The 21,897-nt window shown below is 40.4% G+C and overlaps 1 protein-coding gene across 1 annotated transcript; it reads right to left on the bottom strand.

Annotated features, from left to right (window-relative positions):
• Window positions 1-2,874: 2,874 nt before the first annotated feature.
• Window positions 2,875-16,616, bottom strand: COPRS (coordinator of PRMT5 and differentiation stimulator). Its single transcript, XM_063296553.1, has 4 exons — window positions 16,556-16,616; window positions 11,853-11,937; window positions 7,860-8,075; window positions 2,875-3,494 (listed from the first exon to the last, which is right to left on the bottom strand). The coding sequence occupies exons 1-4, from the start codon at window positions 16,604-16,606 to the stop codon at window positions 3,322-3,324; spliced, it is 525 nt and encodes a 174-aa protein (XP_063152623.1). The 5' UTR covers window positions 16,607-16,616; the 3' UTR covers window positions 2,875-3,321.
• Between the last annotated feature and the right edge of the window lie 5,281 nt (window positions 16,617-21,897).

Raw genomic sequence — 21,897 nt, 5'->3', positions numbered from 1 at the left:
AGAATCCTACATAATAGATATCACATTCCCTATCCAAAGAAGCACAGTTGCATAAAACCTGGGCCAGGCAAATATATCCATTAAAAAAAAATCAAAACAAAGGAAAAATCAGTACTAGTATAAAACCCTAATGTTTCACAACACTGGTCGAGCCATTAAAGAAAAAAACAACAACCAGAAACTACATAAACATATACTCCTTATGGAGTTCAGAGTAAGATACACAGATTTACTTCACACTTCAGCCAGAATCACTTAACTCAGAACATCATTTAGCAGGGTGGGGGAAGAGCTTTCACAGGTATATTAACCTCTTTCAGAGGTGCCAGTCCTTCAAGCAGTCAATGCTTCTACTGAAAAAAGAACAAATTTAAAAAAATAGAAGCCAAGTGTGTGGTCTCTCTGTCAGCCAAGACAAAATGGTCATAGAGGGCAGAGCCTAACAACCAGAGAGGGGCATAGTAGAATTAGGTGGCCAATTAGAGCTGGACAGACCTCTTATTGCATTATTCCCAGCCTCATGGCCATGGTATTGTAGATGGTTTTTATGGCAAGACTTGGGCCAGGGAAACAAAATACACCACTTTAACAACAGAACTAAATATGACTTCAAGCTGCTTCGGGTGACAGCATGTGGACATGTTAGCGAGGTATCTCTGGATAGCAATTAGTAGGACATGAGGACAAGCCCAACAGTGAAAAGCAGAAAGGAGTCAGCTTAGGTGCTTCATGGCTGGGAGGGAGTAGGTGCACTATATTAACCCCACTCTCAAAAATCAAGTAAACAGTTCTTGAGTTCATCTGAATTATTTTCCTGTTTTGGTCATTTTTTTATGCCAAAACAGACAATTTTGGGAAGTATGAGGTTATAACTAACCATAACCAGAAAGAACAATCCAAGGCTCTCTTCACAGCATTCCAAAAAACCCTACCCCTTGCTGGCCTCTTCTGGGGCGTTTTATAAAACGAAATTATTTCTTTCCCTTTGCAAGCAAGGAGAAAAATTCTTTAGAGCAGCTGAATAGCTTGTCTACATTCCCTCAACCCTGAGGTCATGAGGCATGGCAGGAATGCTGCAGGGGCAGTAGATCTTGTGGCTCATCAGCCCTACCCATCTCACTATATACTTTGGCACACCCTCCTCCAAAAAACGAGAATTTCCTAATCACTGAAAGCACCAACCATGGTGGTCGGTCGATAGAGAGGCAGGAGGGAGATGATGATTCCTTCCCCCAGCCCCCAATGGGAGCCCTGTTAACTTGAGAGTAGAACCAAATAATCCTACAGTCCCTGGATGCTGTTCTAGGGACTATAGGATTAAGTATAGAGTGGAGTCCTTGGTGCTCTCCGAGCCTTGTTGTTTTCTTGCAGACATTTCATTGCCAGACTAGGCAACATCTTCAGTGCAAAGAGGGAGTGGGCCCTGCTCTCAGTTTATATACCATGGCTTGCCCTGCTTGTGTTGGTGGGGGTGTTGTTCTCTCCTTGGGAGTTCTTTGATTGGGCTGTTGTTTGCTGCTTGGTTGATTGCCTGAGTTGATAGTTCCTTGATTAGGGTGTATTGTGCTGTTTGATGGTTCATCTGGTGTTAATCCTAGTGTTGATTTTTGCATATCTGGGTGTTGATTGCTGGCAAGGGAGTGTACTGGTCTTTTGGCTTTTCTATTGTCTCTTCTGAATGGTATGTAAATGTTGTTTACCTCTATGTGTCTGCTGATGGCTGCTTGGTCTGAGTGCCAGGCTTCCAGGAATTCCCTGGAGTTTTTGGATTTGGCTTGGTTTAGGATGCTCACAGTTTCCCAGCTGAAACTATGGTTGAGTCTGTCCATGTGTTGCGAGATTAAGGAGTTCTCATCGTGTCTTCTGACTGCTAGTTGGTGTTCGTGGATGCGCTCTGCTAGTCTTCTGCCTGTCTGTCCTACATAGTGGCTGTTACAGTCTTCGCACTGTATGTTGTAAATAATGGTTTTGTTGCATCTTCCAACAAAATGGATACCCACTCAACTTTATCAAAAAGTGCCTCACCACCCAACCCACTACAACCCAACCAATGGAAACTGTGAAAAGGATAACACTGCCATACATCAGAAACATCTCAGAAACTACCAACAGACTGTTACAACCACATGGCATCACCGTAGCACATAAACCAACTAAAACTCTTCAAAACATATTAAGCAACCCAAAAGATCCAATAGCCCAAGAAGAAAAAACAGGAGTTATTCAAACAGCACAATACACCCTAATCAAGGAACTATTAACTCAGGCAATCAACCAAGCAGCAAACAACAGCCCAATCAAAGAACTCCCAAGGAGAGAACAACATCCCCAGCAACACAAGCAGGGCAAGCCATGGTATATAAACTGAGAGCAAGGCCCTCTCCCTGTTCGCACTGAAGGTGTTGCCTAGTCTGGCAATGAAACGTCTGCAAGAAAACAACAAGGCTTGGAGAGCACAAAGGACTCCATGGTTCAACCCTGAGCTACAAATATTTGCTTCGATTAAGTATAGAGTGCTTCTGGAGTTTTATCACACATGTATCTTACACATTCAGTAGAGACAGAGAGAGACAGATAGACACACACATACACACACACACACACACATACATACATATAGCCCAGATCCAGTGGAATTTTCTACACTATCCTAACTCAGTGAGAACAGTTTAGAACCGTAGTTGTTTAGACATAACATGGCAACCGGTCTTCATTTATGGAACCAGCTAACTGTTGTCAATTAGCCTTCCATTAAGTTTGCATAAATAAATCAGCAGATGTAGGCATAATCAACCAGGCCCTAGCCAGACAGTATATTCAATCAGCATTTCGGTACATTTATTATGTTAAATAAAACACATGCACACACTATACAAAATCAAATAGCCTGAATTCCACAGGAATAATCTTGATACTATCTGTCCCACCCTCATCCTGATGGCCTCCAACATCAGACAGACATACAGAAACAAAGAACTGTAGCAATAATGATGCTGAGTTTCATGAGATGGAAGTAAATGTGTACTATCACTTCAGTGAGGCCTTGCAAGTCAAATCCAAAATTAAAACTGAGATGATAACAGAGAAGAGTTAACAGCACTTTAACAGTAATGATCACATCATAAATTAAACCTAAACCATTTCAAGATCATTTAAATCAAAGGTGATACAAAGTTGCATCCATCCAATCCCCAATCTTCCAGTATTCTAGATTCTTATGAGACATCCAGTCATTTCCAAATATGGACTCTTCAGAGCACAAAAAAGAGTAGAGAAACCTGGTTTAGAACTTAATATTTTTGTCCCAGTGCTGGGAATGTCTCAGTCAACAGCATCTTCAAATTGGCCATCCTCTGTCACAGCCTTTAAGTGAATCAAAGTCAACGGTGCTACGTGGTATAAGCTTGGGTCATACAGAGGTTCTTCTTGAACTGAATAGGATGCCTCTGGATTGCCATCCAAGAAACTTCCAAGGTGGATAATATCGTCTAAATCTAAAGAGGCAATTTGGGAACAATGTAAAAATGCACTATGTATATATTGCTATACAATGCTGAAGTCAATAAATGTAGATGGAAAATTACCCAGGCTAAGGCTCTACTAACTTCTGGACAAATTATTTATTATTAATACTACTACACTCATTTATATTCAGCCCTCCAAGGAGCTTCAGCTAGTCTCCCTGGGAGCATACTATTTTCTCTTTGTAAAACAAAGAGTAAAACAAATTGTGTTCTTGCACCAGTGGGATTAGAAAGCTAAGTTAATACACAGAAGTAAATATTACGGCATCTATAAATAAAACTTATTATTCTAGGATTCAATTACCCTCTTCATCCAGTTACACCAGGAACAGAGTTCATAAAAATCTTCAAGTTACAGAAAATAAAAATGTAACTAAATTAACTTCACAAAGGAATTGTTTTCAGTTCCAACATAAATGCTACATATGCTTTTAATTTATAGGCCATATTATATGAAGGACTACCAATTAACACACTTTAAAATCTTGCACTACTCACTCATTCCTTTCCTTTCCTTCTCCAATTCATACTTGCTGTCAATAAAACTTCAGCAAGTTTTGTAAGAAAAAAAGAATCTATGTTTACTAGCACAAGACTCAGAAAGATAATGCTAGCAACAGGACTGAAAAACACACGTTCCTCAGATGGTAATATGCAACTGTTCTCCACACCACATCAGTAGTTTATTAATATTTTTCAGAAATGAAGAAAAATGGAATTAAAAGAAGAATAAATCCTTACCATTTAGGAAAAAAAGACATTTCTTCCTTGTTACATTACTTTTAGGCACAGCCTTCTAATAATTACATTATATTCAGATTACAATTTCCAACCTCTGCAGAATTATTAAAAACACAGGCTTGTTCTTTAAAAAATTAAGAAATAAGACAAAACAGGATCAAAGGGACACAGGAAATAAGAAGAATGAAAAGATCTGAAACATTTTGTTCTTTTGCTGACTGAGCCAAAGAATAAAATTGTACTACAGGTAGTCCTCGTTTAATGACCACACATTCAGAGACTGTTCAAAGTTATGATGGCACTGAACGAGTGGTACTTATGGCTGGTTCTTGAAGTTCCAGCTATCCCAGCACCCCCGCGGTCACGTGATCACAATCTGGCAACTGGCTTGCACTTATGACAGTTGTAGCGTCCCATGGTCACGTGATCGCCATTTGTGACCTTCTCTGCCGGCTTCCCACAAGCAAAGTCAATGGGGAAGCTGCCAGGGAAGGTCACAAGTTGCTCCAGCGCATCACTTGCACCCTCTGCTGCCTGGCAGCAGCCACCCCCAGCCCAGCTGCACTTTGCAGGCCACCTGCGCACCCTCCCCTGCTTGGCAGCAGCCACCCCTGACCCTGCTGCACCTTACCTGCAGCTTGCGAGCCACCTGGGACTCACGTAACGACCCACAATCCTTGCTTAACTACGACAACAGGGAATGCCGGGATTGCTATTACTAAGTGATGAGGTCACATGACTTGCACTTTATGACCGCATTGCTTAACAACAGAAATTCTGGTCCCAATTACCGCACTTAACCGAGGACTACCTGTACAGGTAGCAACCACAATTGGGACTGACAACTCACTTAAGCAAAGTGGTCGCTAAGTGAAACCGTGACTATGCTTATGATTCTACTTCAGCTTTCCTTTGCATTACAGAACTGCGAAGACTGTAAATGTTATTTATTTATTCATTCATTCATTCATTCTTCAAATTTCTATCACCGTCCATCTCTCCCAAAAAGGGGACTCTGGGCGGTTAAATGCAAGGATTGGTCACAAAGTTACTTTTTCATCAATGTTGTTCACTGCAAGCAGTCACTGTAAGAAGGCAGTCACTAAATGAGGACTACCTGTACTATCCTTACATACAGCATGTATATAGACTATGAATTAAATTTTAGTTCAACACTAGCGACAGGACAATATCAGAGCAACAGGCTAGTTTTGAGTCACATAGCAGTCTTCTAATTCACCCCACTTCCTCATTATCTCCTTGGTGCCTCGCAAAATAAATGCAGCAGTAATGGCACTGGTGTGCTTCTCATAAGCAGAATAATACATGCATTATACCTACTAGTATATATTGTTTAGAATGGCAGTCATGTACAGTATATCAATGAACAAGGCAAAACAGGTTGAAAATATAATTTTCTTGCGGATGAACACTCCAGTGCACCCTTCCTACTTAATACATTATTTTTGTATTGCTGCAACAGTCCTATGGAACAGCATCCCCCTGAAATTCAGAGGGCCTTTTTTTTTATGGCAGATACTTTTTTTGGTGTTCTTGACTTGTTAGACACCCAGAATCACTCAGACAAGTAGGTGGCCCTATCAACTGAATAAATGCATAAATAACCTATCTCATATCTATGGAACATAAGTATGCAAAGTGAACCACAGTTTTAAAATTACATAGAACCAAGGTTGTCATCGTGTTTTTTATATTGTTGGTTTTTTTGTATTGCAAGTTTTCAAATTCTATGTTAGCTTCCCAGAGTTGCTAGATGGGTAGCCATATAAATAAATTAAAATTAATTAATTAACTAACTAAACAGTCTATAATCCCAAACATAGCTTTGCATGACTATGCTAATTGTTTTAATTAGTTAATGAGATAACCATAGGCAGAACAGATTGTTAATGAACTATTATAGTTGCCTCCAAGAGAGAGGCAGAGACATACAGGACAGGGTTGTATTTCTTACCTAGGGGAAGCAACCTGAGTGGAACATAGATTAAGTTATTGAAAGTGTTATATTTCTGAACTTATCCCAAATAATTAAAAGTAGAATGCCTGCAAAAAGTCCCTATTGGGAAAAGTGGGCTTTTTATTTCCATTATAACGGGACAGTTAAGAGGAATTTGTATCCACTGGGATACAGCCCAATTATAATTGGATTACAGAAATATCGGGACCCTAAATTTAGCAAAGATGATTGGATATCATTTTTGACACTGTGGTATTATCTTTTTATAAGGCCAGATCTGAGAAACTAAGAGCATATCTTAAAAAATGGTTGTCAAGCTAACTTGTTAGCACAAATATACAATACATTCTTCGTAATCATTTTTCTCTTTCTAAAGGGGAGCAGTTCATTACATATGTGTAGACATTTGCTCTATACATTTACCTTAAAATATTAAACATATATCATATACATTTATATAGTCTGTTAATTTGTACACTCATAAAATGGGAGTGTACATGTGCTAATATAGGGATTTCTTGGCAATAACCCTGTACCTTTTTCACTACCAAATGCTATTCTTCCACCTCAAAGGTCAAGTTAGTACATTACTACCCTGACAGTATTGTAGAGGTTTATATTACTTGATTAACAGAAATAAGGATGGTTTGTACCTTGAGTAAATGATTGTTTTAATTCAAAATAATCACAAAAGTATAGTTACAACTCTAGTCAGAAAGAACTCCCCATGTCTTCAAGTGGGATTTGCAGAAGACCGTGTTCTTCATTGAAATTTCACATTCTACACAAATGGTTCTAAACTGGTAGTCCGACCGTGTATACTTAAGAAAAAGCTACTAAAATACTACTATGGAATCATTATCACTAATTAAAACAGCAATGAAGTTAAACTACCAGTGGATAAGAATTTATTAAAGGGAAGAAACTAAGGAAGCAGTATAAATAATTGAAAAAAATTATACAATTTATGGAAAATCTCAAAACTAAGGAATAAAAAAGAAAGGGATGCATCTACTACATCAGTTATTTTCCAATGAAAGACCAAGCCTTTCCTCTTAAGATCTTCTGCTACATAGAACCAATCTATTTATATTCTGGTTACACAGCTACTGTCAGATTAAAGATAGTGGAAGTATTTAGCTGCAATTCTCTCTCTTCTATCTTCTCTCTTAACAAGCTCTTAGGTATACTACTCCAACTCAGAGCTGTCCCCTCTATAGCATTCTTATGACAGTTCTTCAGGGCCAGAAAGAATGTAGGGAGCCACACTTACATACAATTAGATTTCTTCAATACATATAACTCATTATGTGTTTAGCCTGTACAGTATACGCTATACGCATGATCTGTATTCAGAGGTCAGTAAAATTCTAGTACCTGTGTAAAAATTAGGTATGAATGCAGAGAGCATGTTTTCCCAAACACATGTTTTCCCAAACACATGACAGATACAACTGTGTTCTCCATTTTCTCATATGAATATGTACTAAGGAAATTCTTGCATCAGTGCTTTAATCTGTTCAATGAGGAATCTGACAGATACATGGTATGTTTTCCCCAGACATTTAGTTTCCTAACATGTGTTTGAAAACAGTCATAAAGAAGCCTTCCCCTACCATAAGGCTTTTTGTTGCTTTCAAAGTCTGCCAGCTCCTTGTCCCAGTCCTCTTCTTCATCCAGGGAGGCTGGTTTCATCTCAGGAAAAACAGTATGGGTAGGCACACTGGAACCTTCACCAACTAATTCCCAGTCTTCATTTTCTGACTGGAAGTCTTCGAAATTATCAGAGTCCTCAGGAGTACTTATATTTGCCACCACACTTTCTGATAGCCCTACAAGGACGGAAGCCACTATTTAAAATTTAGGAAAAAAATACGCAATCATAAGGGTGATCTCATATACTAGGGGGCCCAAGGGTCAAGTACAATCAAAGTTATGCTGACGTCATGCAATTTATCTAATATGGCAGTTGCATTTAAAGTTAGGTTTTGGCCAGACACTACCTCCCTTTATTACCCCTTTTGGATGTGAGCCCTTGCCCATTTCACCTCATCAACACCAGGAGAAATGAGGGCAGCTGTGGAGCTAGAATTTGCCACATGAACTGCAAAACAGGCACAGGGAGTACAATTACCCTCAGATGAGCTCTACCAGTTTCGGGAAGACCTGGTAACAATTCCAAACCCAGCAGAGGCCCAAGTCACATATAAACATCTTATAGTCACCATTCAGCCACTATTAATACTAATGCAACGTGCTAGGAGAAGATTTGCCTGCGCCACTCAGAAACCCTGGTTTGATCAAGTGGTTTGATCAAGCCTGTGTATATGGTAGGGCAGGTTTAATAACAGCTTTTAAAATTTACAGATTGAGCAATTGCTCCCATGTTATCAACCAGTTAATTGCTCAGAAAAAAGCTTTAGAAAAAATTAATTGAAAGGAAAAAATAAGCCCTTGCCTAAACAAATGTGACTTTTTCAGGCTGTGACAAAGAATACTTCCTTATTTTGGAAGCTGATTGCCTGCATATCATATGAGGGGAAACAGTTTTTGAAGGCTAGGATTTCAGATGCTAGACAGGAAGAGTTCTGTAGTGCATTATATAGCTTTACCCTTTCTAGATGTCACATGACATTCCCCCATCCCAGCTTCTGGTTTTCATTCAGAAATTCTCAAATTAACCAACTAAAAAGCAGGAAAGTCCCCAGCAGTGATAGAATACCACCTAAGCTGCTAAAGGGAATTGCTGATTCACAGGTCCCTGTCTTGGCCTCCCTTTTTATTCACATCAATAAAACACTTCCAACATTTGATGACTGGAGTTGTTCTATAACCATTCTCATCTCTAAAAATGGCAAAAGTACAAATCCTTCACAGTTAGCCTACAAAGTGTGCCTAAAAACTATATGCCCGCTTCCTTATTGTAAGTTATTTGACTGGGTGGATCAAGACAAATTTCTAGAAGGATTTAAGAAAGATAGATCCACAGTGGATCAGGGTGCCAATTTACAATTTCTAATAGAAATATATAAATGTGGGCAAAACCGCCCTTTATGCATAGTCTTCATTTAAAATCAGCCTTCAATTTTATTTCAAGGGACAGACTGTGGTGGAAAATGTCCCTCCCATCCATTGACCACTGGCCACTCTTTCTAATAAGGAGGTAGTATGAAAACACAGTCACCAAGTCACATAGGATAGAGCTGGCCATCTTAGTGCAGACATTTCAATCCACTGAGGAGTGAAATAGGTTGTATTCTAGCTCCCTGTTGTTTAATATTTATGTGGGCCTCAGTGGTAGCTGCTCTAACCATCCTAAATTCCACCATCCCAAACTCAGTGACAAACATTTGATAATGCTGCTATATGCCAATGATCCAGCTCTTCTTTTGCGTACCCAGGTGGGCCTTAAGAGAAGCTTGTGGGCTTTAGCAGAATACTGTAAAGAGGGAGGTCTTATGGGCAACCATTCCAAAATCAAGATTATAATCTTCCCAAGAAAACCTAGTCCCTACAGATATCTATGGCAAATAGAGGAAATAATAAAATTGAACAAGTTCCAGATTTTAAATACCTTGGCATAATTTTTCAAGCTTCCAGAAGGTGAAGGGAACAAATTAGATTCACTGCTGCCAAAGCTAACAACACTGCCAAGGCAATGCTGGGCTTTTTCTACTCCAAAGTGAGCAGATGCATAATTGCTACCATCAAGCTTTTTAAAGCTAAAACTGTATATCAAATGCTGTCCAGGTATGTGCCCAGGTATGTGCCTAAAATGATCAAAAGCCTTGAAATACTATTTAATCTACTGATGATTTCTGGATTTACTGATTAATAAGGGCAGAATATGGGGAGAAAGGAACCATGTTATGTAATTTTGAAGGGGAGAAACGGTTTTAAATAGGTTTTTGTAACTGCTGTGAAGAACATTGGAAGCTGCTTCCTTAATTATCTTTCTGTTTTCTTTTTCGATTTTTTTCTCTTTAACACTTTTTCTTTTATCTTTTCTAACTCTTTCTTTATGTTGTTTTGTGTTTATCTTTTTAACTTTGTAAAAAAAATCTTCAATAAAACTAATTTAAAGAAGTAAATACTATTCAATCTAGGTTTTTACAAGCACTCTTTCGGGTCCCATGATGCATTTCAAACGCCTTAATTCACATGGAAACCCAAACCCTTGAAGACTAAATCCACTTTTGCTCACTCTCTTACTGGTTTCAACTTCTGTTCTTCATGATTTACTGGCCCCATTAATTCCCCTTGACAACTTTGTGGAAAGCAAAATCCTAGATGACCTGTGTTACAGCATCTTCTCTCTCATCCTCTCTCTTTTCTTTGCTGCCCTTGGGTGAGAGATCTGAAGAGTTTTTGCACTGAATGGCAGATGGACTTGGGTGCAAGAGCCAGTTCTCAGTGGTGGGTTCCAACCTGAAAACACTTTATACCTGGCAAACTACTTGTTCAAACTTGTTTGCCCAGCAACTGCAGATACTTTTCTTTGGCTCATTTCAATGCTTTATCTTCTGCAGCGCTAGACAGGAGGTACAATAACATTCCATTCACTAAGAGATGCTGCCCTTGTAGTCAAAATGAACCTGAGACCCTGACTCATGTATTTTTGTTGTCTCTTTTTCAGTAATATACTTGCAGTTATACCTTTTCCTCCTCCTAACAAATCCCAAATCTATTATGAGGGAGAGGCATTTTTTTCCTACTGTCCAACCAGAACCCTAGGACCATCAGTACTTGAGTTGCTAAGTTTTTATCTGCAGTGATTTCCATAAGAAGGCACAAGATGTCCTAATCTTGGAGTGGGAACATTTTGAAGGGTTTTTTTCCTATTCTATTTTTATTTTTTATGTTCTACTCTATTTCAATTTATCTTATTTAAGGGTTTTTTTTAATCCCAATTTTTAAAGTCTCTCATGACTAGTTCACTGCCTCTGTTTTATGTGGTTGTTGCCTCTGTGCTTCATCTTGCTAGTAATTGGCCATAATTAAAGAATAAAAATTTAGAAAATCCAACAGTAAAAGGGACCAGTAAGCCTAGGTAACTTGGTAAATCAAGCCCTGTTGCTGGATTTAGGCTCATTGAATTAAACCATAATAACGCCAGGATGCAATTCACATGGAAGCCTCAACATGCATATAAAGGCTGCCAGCAGCAGTCAGTCACACTGTACTCATGCAGACCAACTTCTAACAACTTCTTCAGTGACAGCTCCAGGATTAACTTAGAGACAAGAAGGGACTGCTTACTGCTCCTCATGTGTTGCACTGTACAACAGCTGAACAAGCCCTATGATTTGGTCCAGTGGTGAAGGTGCTGGGCTAGAAACCAGGAGACTGAGTTCCAGTCCACCTTAGGCATGAAGCTGGCCGGGTGACCTTGGGCAGGTCCCTGTCTCAGCCCAGCCCACCTCACAGGGTGGTGGTTGTGGGGAAAATAAGAGGAGGAAGGAGTATTAGGTATGTTCGCCACCTTCAATTATTTATAAAAATAATAAAGGTGGGATAAAAATAAAAAAAATCCACTTATGCGGTGTAGGTATTCTACAGCTGAGCTACTGTTCCCTCTTCTTGAAATGCAGCCGCTTTTCTCTAAGTACCTTTTCCACAGCTCCAAATGAATGTCTTTGCCTTCTTCACTTCAACTTCCTCCTGTCCAATAATGGTGGATCCATTAATCTTCATCTGCAAGGCAGAAATGCTTATTTTTAAAAAATTAAATGACTCCTATCTTCTAGTGTCTTCATGTAAATCCTCCTGAAATTGAGGGAAAACGAATATATCACTCTTAAAGGTTGGACTATATCTTTCCTTTTGTGAAGGGTTGGCTTTATGTTCCTATTATTAAAATGTGGATTTGTAAATTTATTTTTAATGTTAACTTCTTAGTAAGAATATTAAACTTAGAGTTGTTAGTTAACAATGATTTCCAATATCTTCTTGGAAAATAAATCCTGCGAACCTCATGTTTGACCAATACACTGCCCAGAGTCACTTAGTTGAGACTGGCAGCTAAAGAAACCAACCAACCAACCAACCAAATAAATAAATACAAACCTCCATATGAGTCATAAAGAAGCAGGGGGGGGGTTGCCATAAGAACACTGTAATATTCCCTTCCCTCAGTTTAGAATTGCAAATAATGCGGAAAGCCACACCAATGTCTCTGAACCAGAAATTCTGTGTCTAATGTAGGGTGTTACTAAGTTCATTCAAACTAAGAAAAAAAGAAAAACCTCTACCCAGATAGTTTGAACATGACTAAGTGACAATGCTAACTCATTTTAAGATCAGGAACTGATGGAGTAACACTGAGAGAGAAATCCACAAGTAAGTGTACAAAAAAAATTGAGAGGTTATTGGCTGGTGAGGGGGAGACAGAATCTCAGTAGCTCACACACACACACTCTTAGACTGTGAAGAGGATCCTTAAAAATGGGAGGGTAGGGAGGCATGGCACAGTATGGGGGGGGGAGACAAAGGAGGAGGCTGACTCATTTTTTAAGATCAGGACCTGATGGAATAACACTGAGAGAGAAATCCACAAGTAAGTGTACAAAAAAATTTGAAGGAATAAAAGGTCCACAGAAAGTAGATGATTTTTCAAGTAATCTCTGGATCAGGGAGATTACTCCAGAACCAGACCTTTTGGGACTGCCTAGCACCTTTTAGAATTTTAAAAGGATATTGTGTCTACTTAAAAAATGGCTGCCATAGATGGATTTGTCTCTTCACAAAATGGCTCCCCCATGTACATAGGCAGTCACAAAACCTGTATCTATCAGAAAAGAAATTGGTAAGATTTCTCTCTATCATCCATACTATAGCCACAGGATGTTCTATATGAATCCAGAATAATTTTGTCTTTTGTGTGGGGGGGGGGCAGGAGAGTACTGAGCTGCACCATGTTGGCTTTCTAAAAGTGCTTATGGGGCCTACACACAGCCCACAAGCATTCTTGTAAACAAATTTGATCTGGAAGCTAAGGTTTTACTTCACCACGTGTGTATTTCCTATGTACTTATTTAACATTAAAAATAAAGTTAAGTAGAAAACAGAGCATGGCCAAAGAAGGCAACATGTCCTACTGATCCCCAAAATATGAATGCCTATATAATGGAACCAGGTCTGTCTAATTCAATACTGTCTCTGCTTGTTGGCTATAGCTCTCTAAGATCCCATCTCCTAAAACCTAAAACTTTAATGGGCTAAGAATCATGTTAGGACCAGACTTCTTATCTCTGAAAGTACACAGTCACATTGGAGAGTTCAAAACCATCACAATCTAAAATATTAAAAACAGAAGGCATACATTTAAAAGAAAGAATTAAAGCTAGTTTTTTAAAATATAAGATGGCTAACCTGTAGAACATAAAGAACATAATTTAAATTAAATTACAGCCAAACTAACAGACAGTGCATTTGTACTCAGGGACAAACACATTTTAATTACATAGCGCGTTCAAATAATTTCTGACGGATGCCAGTTTGATTTTCACTGGGTTGCTCCCACTAGCATCTAGAATTCAAAAATTGACAGTAATAATCCCTGATGTCCATCTGGTTTCTTTTTAACAAAAAAAACAACAACACTGAGAATTCTCAGGAAAGGTTCTTTTCCTAGCATTTTTCAAAGGAATTATTTCCTTGTAAACATACTTAAGATTCTGCAGTATATAATTTCTGTTGGCTGCATTTATGTATCGCCTTTTATAGGCATCAGGGGGAGAGCGATGACGTGCCTGATGACACTGCACAATGCCATGACTTATGTAACTGTGTCACACAGTAGTTGTGATGCAAGTACAATATATTTTACAATAGCATAGTCATGATGATATTATTGTAGTTCGTTACAGATACCACTGTACCTACAGTTGCATAGTCCAACCTAGCACCCTTTATAAGTCTTGAGTTTTCAGCAATTCCTAAAACTGTTTGTCTAAACAGATTAGAGGAGGATGTCCCATTTCTTAAAGGAGCAATAAATACCAGCAGGAAGCTTGCAGCCTAGAAGATAACTGGTTAATTCAAATCAAACTACTGTATAAACTACAGCATGCATATTCCTTGTTTTTTAGGCCTTGCTGCCCTTATTGTTGCCAATCATGCCATAACAGTTGAAGTCACAATTAGCTGAATTGTTTGTAAATCTAGACTTAAAACATCTAATTGTTCTATGTAAGATTTTACTCCTTTTCTTTCTCCTTAGCACTTCTTTTCTTCAACACGTCACCATCATCTGTTATTTCTTGGGATCCATGGTTTTACTCTACCTTATTACTTTATTCTCTTACCTTCCCTTGTATATAACCTTAAGCATTGTATTATTTCTTCAGAACCCCTTATTTCAACCCCTTAAACTGCTATATAAACTTGTCCCCTCTTCTATTCCCACATCTTTCTCCCTCAGGATACCATTTCTAAGCTGCCTTCTACTCATCCAGCTTCTTGGTTCTCTATCCTTATCTACCTCTTACGACTTTTGCCCAGTCCTTTCCATAAGTCTAATCCTGTTGCTAGGGCTTGTGAGAGGTTTAATTGCACACCAAAAAAATTCCTTTTTTTGAAAGCTGGGCTGCAAGTATTCTTAGAATTCTGTCTCCCAAGAATTTGAAGTCTCATTCATGCTGCCTACCATTATAGTTCCTCAGTCAATCTGCATCTGATGCTTCATCACACAAGGGCTACAGATCTCTCTGCATTGCAGAAAAATTTGATGCATGCCAGCTTATCTAAATGCACCAAATAAATGCCAAAACTGTTCAAATACAGAGCAAATTGGTCAATGCAATGCTAAACAGGTCACTAGGAAGCCTATTGGTGTGTTTTATATGTCAGAATTTTAAATTAACGGTAGAGACAGGGATCTTTTTAGCTAATTGGAATCCATGAGACAATTTCCACTGAGACGGCAACACTGGGGCAGAATGGTTGAACATCACCTCCTGGTACTTGCTAATAATTAAAACTAATTGCTTGGGCTTCTTAATGACATAGGCAGTTCCATGTGTTACTATGCCCTTATGATCAAGAAAGAATGATAAAGGGTTTGAATATATCTATAAAGAACTGAAGAACAGCAAAGTATGAAGGAGAACCACCCTTAAACTCCAAAAGAATGTATTTGATGCAAATGTCAGTTGATCTTCATAGTCATATGATAAGAACATGATGCTATACATGGTACGGATCATTCCCTTAAGTATTTTTTCAATTAGTTCTTACCACTGGTTGGCAGAAAGGATCACACATTTTTCAACCTGGTGCCTTCCTGGTGTGCCTGAGACCTATGAGACCTGGAGATGATAGGAGTTATACTGCGACTTATGTGGAGAGTACCAGGTTGGGGAAGGTTTTCTTAAAGCTTTCCTTTCATAGCTACTTTTTCAGGACAGATGCATGGCTGCCTAATCTTATTCAATCAAGTTCACTCAGAAGTTCCACTGTACTTAAAAGAACCTACTCACAAGTAAGTGTAGTAAAACTGCAGCACTACTTGGAAGCTGAGCTTGCTTTAAGTAGCAAGTTGCACTTCCTAGAAAAATGAGAGTGCTACCAATAGAAGAGAATATGCATAGCTCAGGGTTGAACTGTGGAGTCCTGGGTGCTCTCTGAGCTTGGCTGTTTGATTGCAGACGTTTCATTACCCGACTAGTAACACCACCAGTGCTACTGAGTGCGGGGTTTGCTCCTTGTTTATATATAGTACCTTGTCCTGCTAGTGTTGGTGGGGGTGTGGTTTTCTCCTTGGTAGTTCGATTGTTTTCCGCTTGAAAATTAGAGTGCTTCCATTTCAATGAACTCCTCCTAGAGGCAGCGTTAAAGCGGTCGCTTGCCCCCCCCAGTAACACTCTTATTTAATTTCAACCATTGTGCTTTGTTACTTAGCAAGAAGCTGGAGCGCGAATATATAATGTATTCCAGTTTTACAACGGCCTGCCTGCTTCATTTTTCACCTCATCCGTACAGAAGAACCAACTCGAAAACACGAGTTTGGAATTCCACCTCGTGTCACCAAAACAAGGATTATCTCGGAAGCAAACAGCTTCACTGTAAAAGGCATGTATAAACGGCCTCTCCGTTTTCCATTGGAGAATAAGCATTTAATTGAACCAGTTCCTAAAGCACGTTTCCTACCCCGGGAAGCAAAGCCCTTCCTTCCAAGGGCACCTAAATGTCCACTCGCGCCTCCCCGTCCGCTGATTGGCTGCAATCCCAAAGCCCCTCGCCGCGTTCCCCAGCCGTCGCGCCTAGTCTCGCGCCTAGGAATTTATCCCCGGCGCAAGGGCTCCCGTCTCACCCTGCAGGCTAGGCTGCGCCCCGGAGGTGTATCCCGCCCAGGCGTCTCCATGCCCGGGCGACGGGGCTGCCCCGACTCCTGCCCCGTCAAATCCGGCCCCACACAAGCACATCTCTTCCCACGAGAAAACCCCGCACAGGCGCGGCTCACGTGGCCAGCCGAAGCAGTGCAATAGGCAGCCATCCAATCCGCGGCCCGATCGACAAGATTTGACAACTTGGCGCACGCCTGCTGCAGCTTCCCAGAAGATCGCCTGAGGTTATCCTCGGAGGGCCGTGGGCTCATGCGCTCTGCATTATTTCCCAATGAATTCAATGGTCTTACTCCCAAGTCGGTGTGCTCAGAATTGCAGAGGGGCAACCCAGCTTTCTGCACGTTTAACCGCGGCGCACATGCCGCATCAAGCGTTCTGCGGGGACGGGCAAGGCCAACTCGGAGATCAGCGGGCTTCCCTCAACCTGAACTGCTACGTTAACGCTTTAGCCGGGGTGCCTAAAATTTTCGGCTGACTCCAAAGTCTATAGCGGTGTTTCCCAACCTTGGCAACTTTAAGATATGTGGACCTTAACTCTCAGAAGGGAATTGAAATCCATATATCCTAAAGTTGACAAGGTTGAAAAATCTTGGTCTATAGGATGGGAGGATCCAAAAACGGATAAGGCTGCTGTCCTTTAGGATTTCAGCAGGAAAAGCTTGCAGGAAAGTATGTCCATTGAAATCCCCCTTTTTTAAACAATTAATACAGGAAAGAAATCTGGATGGCTTCTTTGGGATGAGTTTGAAAGTATGCAGTAATTTTAAAAAGCTGGTCATGCAAGAATTCAAGGCTGCCTTGAAGATCTACCTCTTAAGACTACTAATATTGGAAAGCTATGCAAATAGGGGTTGAGAAACCAAGCCAGATTTGTGCTGTTGCTTTCAGAGGGTTGGAGTAAAAGCAGGGATGCAAGTTGAATTTCATTTTATATGCACACATTGCACACATCTTTCCATTACTCAAGAGAGAGTATCTTAGCTAAAGAGCAAATGCTAGTTCTGACTGATGAAAATCCCTTGGCATTTGTTTTTGTGTTGACCAGATTCATCTTCTGCTTGCTATTTATGTGGATTGTTATTTTTAGATTTCCTTCTATCATGAGCTGCCCAAAGTCAGTCTGGAGTTGAGAGGCGCTAAATTGAACCATTTATTTAATACTCAGAAATCTCATTTTTCAAGTGTGAATCCTAACATTGAAAACAACTTCCTGACATCAACATTCTGAAGTCTCCCCCAATACAAAAACCTACCAGGTTTTCAGGGCTTCCTAGCCCAAACTCTGGGTCCTATTAACCATTTACCTTGTGTATAGACATTTCAGTTTAACAATCTTCATTACTCATTTCAAGTATTTTCATGAATAATAGATCAGGGGTACAAAACGAGAGTGGAGAAATAATGCAGGGTCAAGAGATTTGGGAATTTTAGCCAGGCAAGAAACTGCTCTTATTATTAATAAAACATATTCTCAAATATACAGTAGGTATCTTTGAGTCTTCAGCAAAGGTTAGTTACCTTGTCGTGATGCTGGAGCTTGAGCACCTCGATGCCATGAGCTAAACCGTGAAGGGCCACCCAAGACGGGAAGGTCATGACAGAGAGGTCAGACTAAATGCGATCCCTGGGGAAGGTAATGGCAACCCACCCCAGTATTCTTGCCGTGAAAACTCAATGGATCAGTACAACCAGAGATATGTCGGTATACCATTGGAAGATGAGACTCCCAGATCAGAAGATGGTCACAATGTTACTGGGGAGGAACAGAGGATGAGTTCAACTAGCCCCAGACATGATGACGCAGCTAGCTCAAAGCCAAAAGGATGGCTAGTGGCCAACGGTGCTGGTGGTGAACGGCGAATCCAATGTTCTAAAGATCAACACACCATTGGAACCTGCAATGTAAGATCTATGAGCCAGGGCAAATTGGATGTGGTTATTGGTGAGATGTCAAGATTAAAGATAGATATTCTGGGCGTCAGTGAACTGAAATGGACTGGAATGGGCCACTTCACATCAAATGACCACCAGATCTACTACTGTGGACAAGAGGACCACAGAAGAAATGGAGTAGCCTTCATAATTAATAGTAAAGTGGCTAAAGCAGTGCTTGGATACAATCCAAAAAGCGATAGAATGATCTCAATTCGAATTCAGGGCAAGCCATCTAACATCACAGTGATCCAAATATACGCCCCAACCACAGATGCTGAAGAAGCTGAAGTAGATCAGTTCTATGAGGATCTGCAGCACCTACTAGACAACACGCCTAAAAGAGACGTTATTTTCATCACAGGAGAGTGGAATGCTAAGGTGGGCAGTCAAATGATACCTGGAATTACAGGTAAGCATGGCCTGGGAGAACAAAACAAAGCAGGATGTAGGCTGATAGAATTTTGCCAAGACAACTCTGTTAATATAAGTTTTGTACTACAGATTAAGGTTACTGTCCTAACAGTCAGGAATCATGCTGAGACGAGGAACAGGTCTCTAGTGTTTTATTACTGCTACATTAGACAGAAAATCCTAACAAACTGAAGAAGCATGGGAAAACCCAGACAGATAAACCCCAAAAGTTAAGGCGGGTCTGATCTGTGTCTCTTTGAATGGCTGCTTAATTCCTCAGTACTACGCATGCGTTTTCCCCCCTGAATAGAGGCCCCCTCCTGCTCGCCATCAGTACTCATGACAGTTACTTTGGTAACTAATCATTCTGGCCAGGTGAAGAGGTCGAATTTAATTGTCCTCAGTTTAAGTGTTAATAGTTGCATTGCCTAAGGGCAAGACCTTGCCTGAACTTGTTTTAGTTTCAGTTCCCTTCTGTGTAGGCTTGCAGAGAATATGCAGCTGAGAGAAATCTCTCCTCTCAGCAAACAGCCTTTAAATATGTTTGTTTTCTGTAAATAAAATTATTTTCATAGAAATGCCTGGTTCGTGACTTTTCTGATCTCTCTTGGGCCAAATGCTTTCCTAGCACTCTGCCAACAAACTCACTCTGCATAACAAACACTCTCTTCCAATAACCTAAGAGACGGCTTTATACATGGACTTCACCAGATGGACAACACCAAAATCAGATTGACTACATCCTTTGCAGCCAAAGGTGGCGGACATCTATACAGTCGGTAAAAACAAGACCTGGAACTGACTGTAGTTCAGATCACGAACTTCTTATTGCACAATTTAGGATCAGACTAAAGAGATTAGGGAAGACCCACAGATCAGCTAGATATAAGCTCACTAATATTCCTAAGGAATATGCAGTGGAGGTGAAGAATAGATTTAAGGGACTGGACTTAGTAGATAGGGTCCTGGAAGAACTATGGACAGAAGTTTGCAACATTGTTCAGGAAGTGGCAACAAAATACATCCCAAAGAAAGAGAAAACCAAGAAGGCAAAATGGCTGTCTGCTGAGACACTAGAAGTAGCCCAAGAAAGAAGGAAAGCAAAAGGCAACAGCGATAGGGGGAGATATGCCCAATTAAATGCAAAATTCCAGAGGTTAGCCAGAAGAGATAAGGAATTATTTTTAAACAAGCAATGCATGGAAGTGGAAGAAGACAATAGAATAGGAAGGACAAGAGACCTCTTCCAGAAAATTAGAAACATCGGAGGTAAATTCCAGGCAAAAGTGGGTATGATCAAAAACAAAGATGGCAAGGGCCTAACAAGAAGAAGAGATCAAGAAAAGGTGGCAAGAATATACGGAAGACCTGTATAGGAAGGATAACAATATCGGGGATAACTTTGACGGTGTGGTCAGTGAGCTAGAGCCAGACATCCTGAAGAGTAAGGTTGAATGGGCCTTAAGAAGCATTGCTAATAACAAAGCAGCAGGAGACGACGGCATCCCAGCTGAACTGTTCAAAATCTTGCAAGATGATGCTGTCAAGGTAATGCATGCTATATGCCAGCAAATTTGGAAAACACAAGAATGGCCATCAGATTGGAAAAAATCAACTTATATCCCCATACCAAAAAAGGGAAACACTAAAGAATGTTCAAACTATCAAACAGTGGCACTCATTTCACATGCCAGTAAGGTAATGCTCAAGATCCTGCAAGGTAGACTTCAGCAATTCATGGAGCGAGAATTGCCAGATGTACAAGCTGGGTTTAGAAAAGGCAGAGGAACTAGGAACCAAATTGCCAATATCCGTTGGATAATGGAAAAAGCCAGGGAGTTTCAGGAAAACATCTTTCTGTTTTATTTACTATTCTAAAGCCTTTGACTGTGTGGACCATAACAGACTGTGGCAAGTTCTTAGCGGTATGGGGATACCAAGTCATCTTGTCTGCCTCCTGAGGAATCTATATAACGACCAAGTAGTAACATTAAGAACAGACCACGGAACAACAGACTGGTTTAAGATTGGGAAAGGAGCGCAGCAGGGTTGTATACTCTCACACTACCTATTCAACTTGTACGCAGAACACATCATGCGACATGCTGGGCTTGAGGAATCCAAGGCTGGAATTAAAATCACTGGAAGAAACATTAACGATCTCAGATATGCAGATGATACCACTTTGATGGCTGAAAGCAAAGAGGAACTGAGGAGCCTTATGATGAAGGTGAAAGAAGAACGTGCAAAAGCTGGCTTGCAGCTAAACCTCAAAAAAAAAACAGATTATGGCAACCAGCTTGATTGATAACTGGCAAATAGAGGGAGAAAACGTAGAGGCAGTGACCGACTGTATTTCTAGGTGCAAAGATTACTGCAGATGCTGACTGCAGTCAGGAAATCAGAAGACGCTTAATCCTTGGGAGAAGAGCAATGACAAATTTGAATAAAATCGGTAAGAGCAGAGACATCACACTGACAACAAAGGTCCGCATAGTTAAAGCAATGGTGTTCCCTGTAGTAACATATGGCTGCAAGAGCTGGACCATAAGGAAGGCTGAGAGAAGGAAGATAGATGCTTTGGAACTGTGGTGCTAGAGGAAAAATCTGAGTGCCTTGGACTGCAAGAAGATCAAACCAGTCCATCCTCCAGGAAATAAAGCCAGACTGCTCACTTGAGGGAATGATATTAAAGGCAAAACGGAAATACTTTGGCCACATAATGAGAAGACAGGACACCCTGGAGAAGATGATGATGCTAGGGAGAGCGGAAGGCAAAAGAGGGGCCAACCAAGGGCAAGATGGATGGATGATATTGTAGAGGTGACGGACCCGTCCCTGGGGGAGCTGGGGGTGTTGACGACCGACAGGAAGCTCTGGCGGGGGCTGGTCCGTGAAGTCACAGTCGGAAGCAACTGAACAAATAAACAACATCTTTGAGTAGGTTGATTATGCCATAACC

The sequence above is a fragment of the Candoia aspera genome, chromosome 2 (genome assembly GCF_035149785.1).
Source record: "Candoia aspera isolate rCanAsp1 chromosome 2, rCanAsp1.hap2, whole genome shotgun sequence".
NCBI lineage: Eukaryota > Metazoa > Chordata > Lepidosauria > Squamata > Boidae > Candoia > Candoia aspera.
This window is presented reverse-complemented; position numbering and strand designations above follow the sequence as displayed.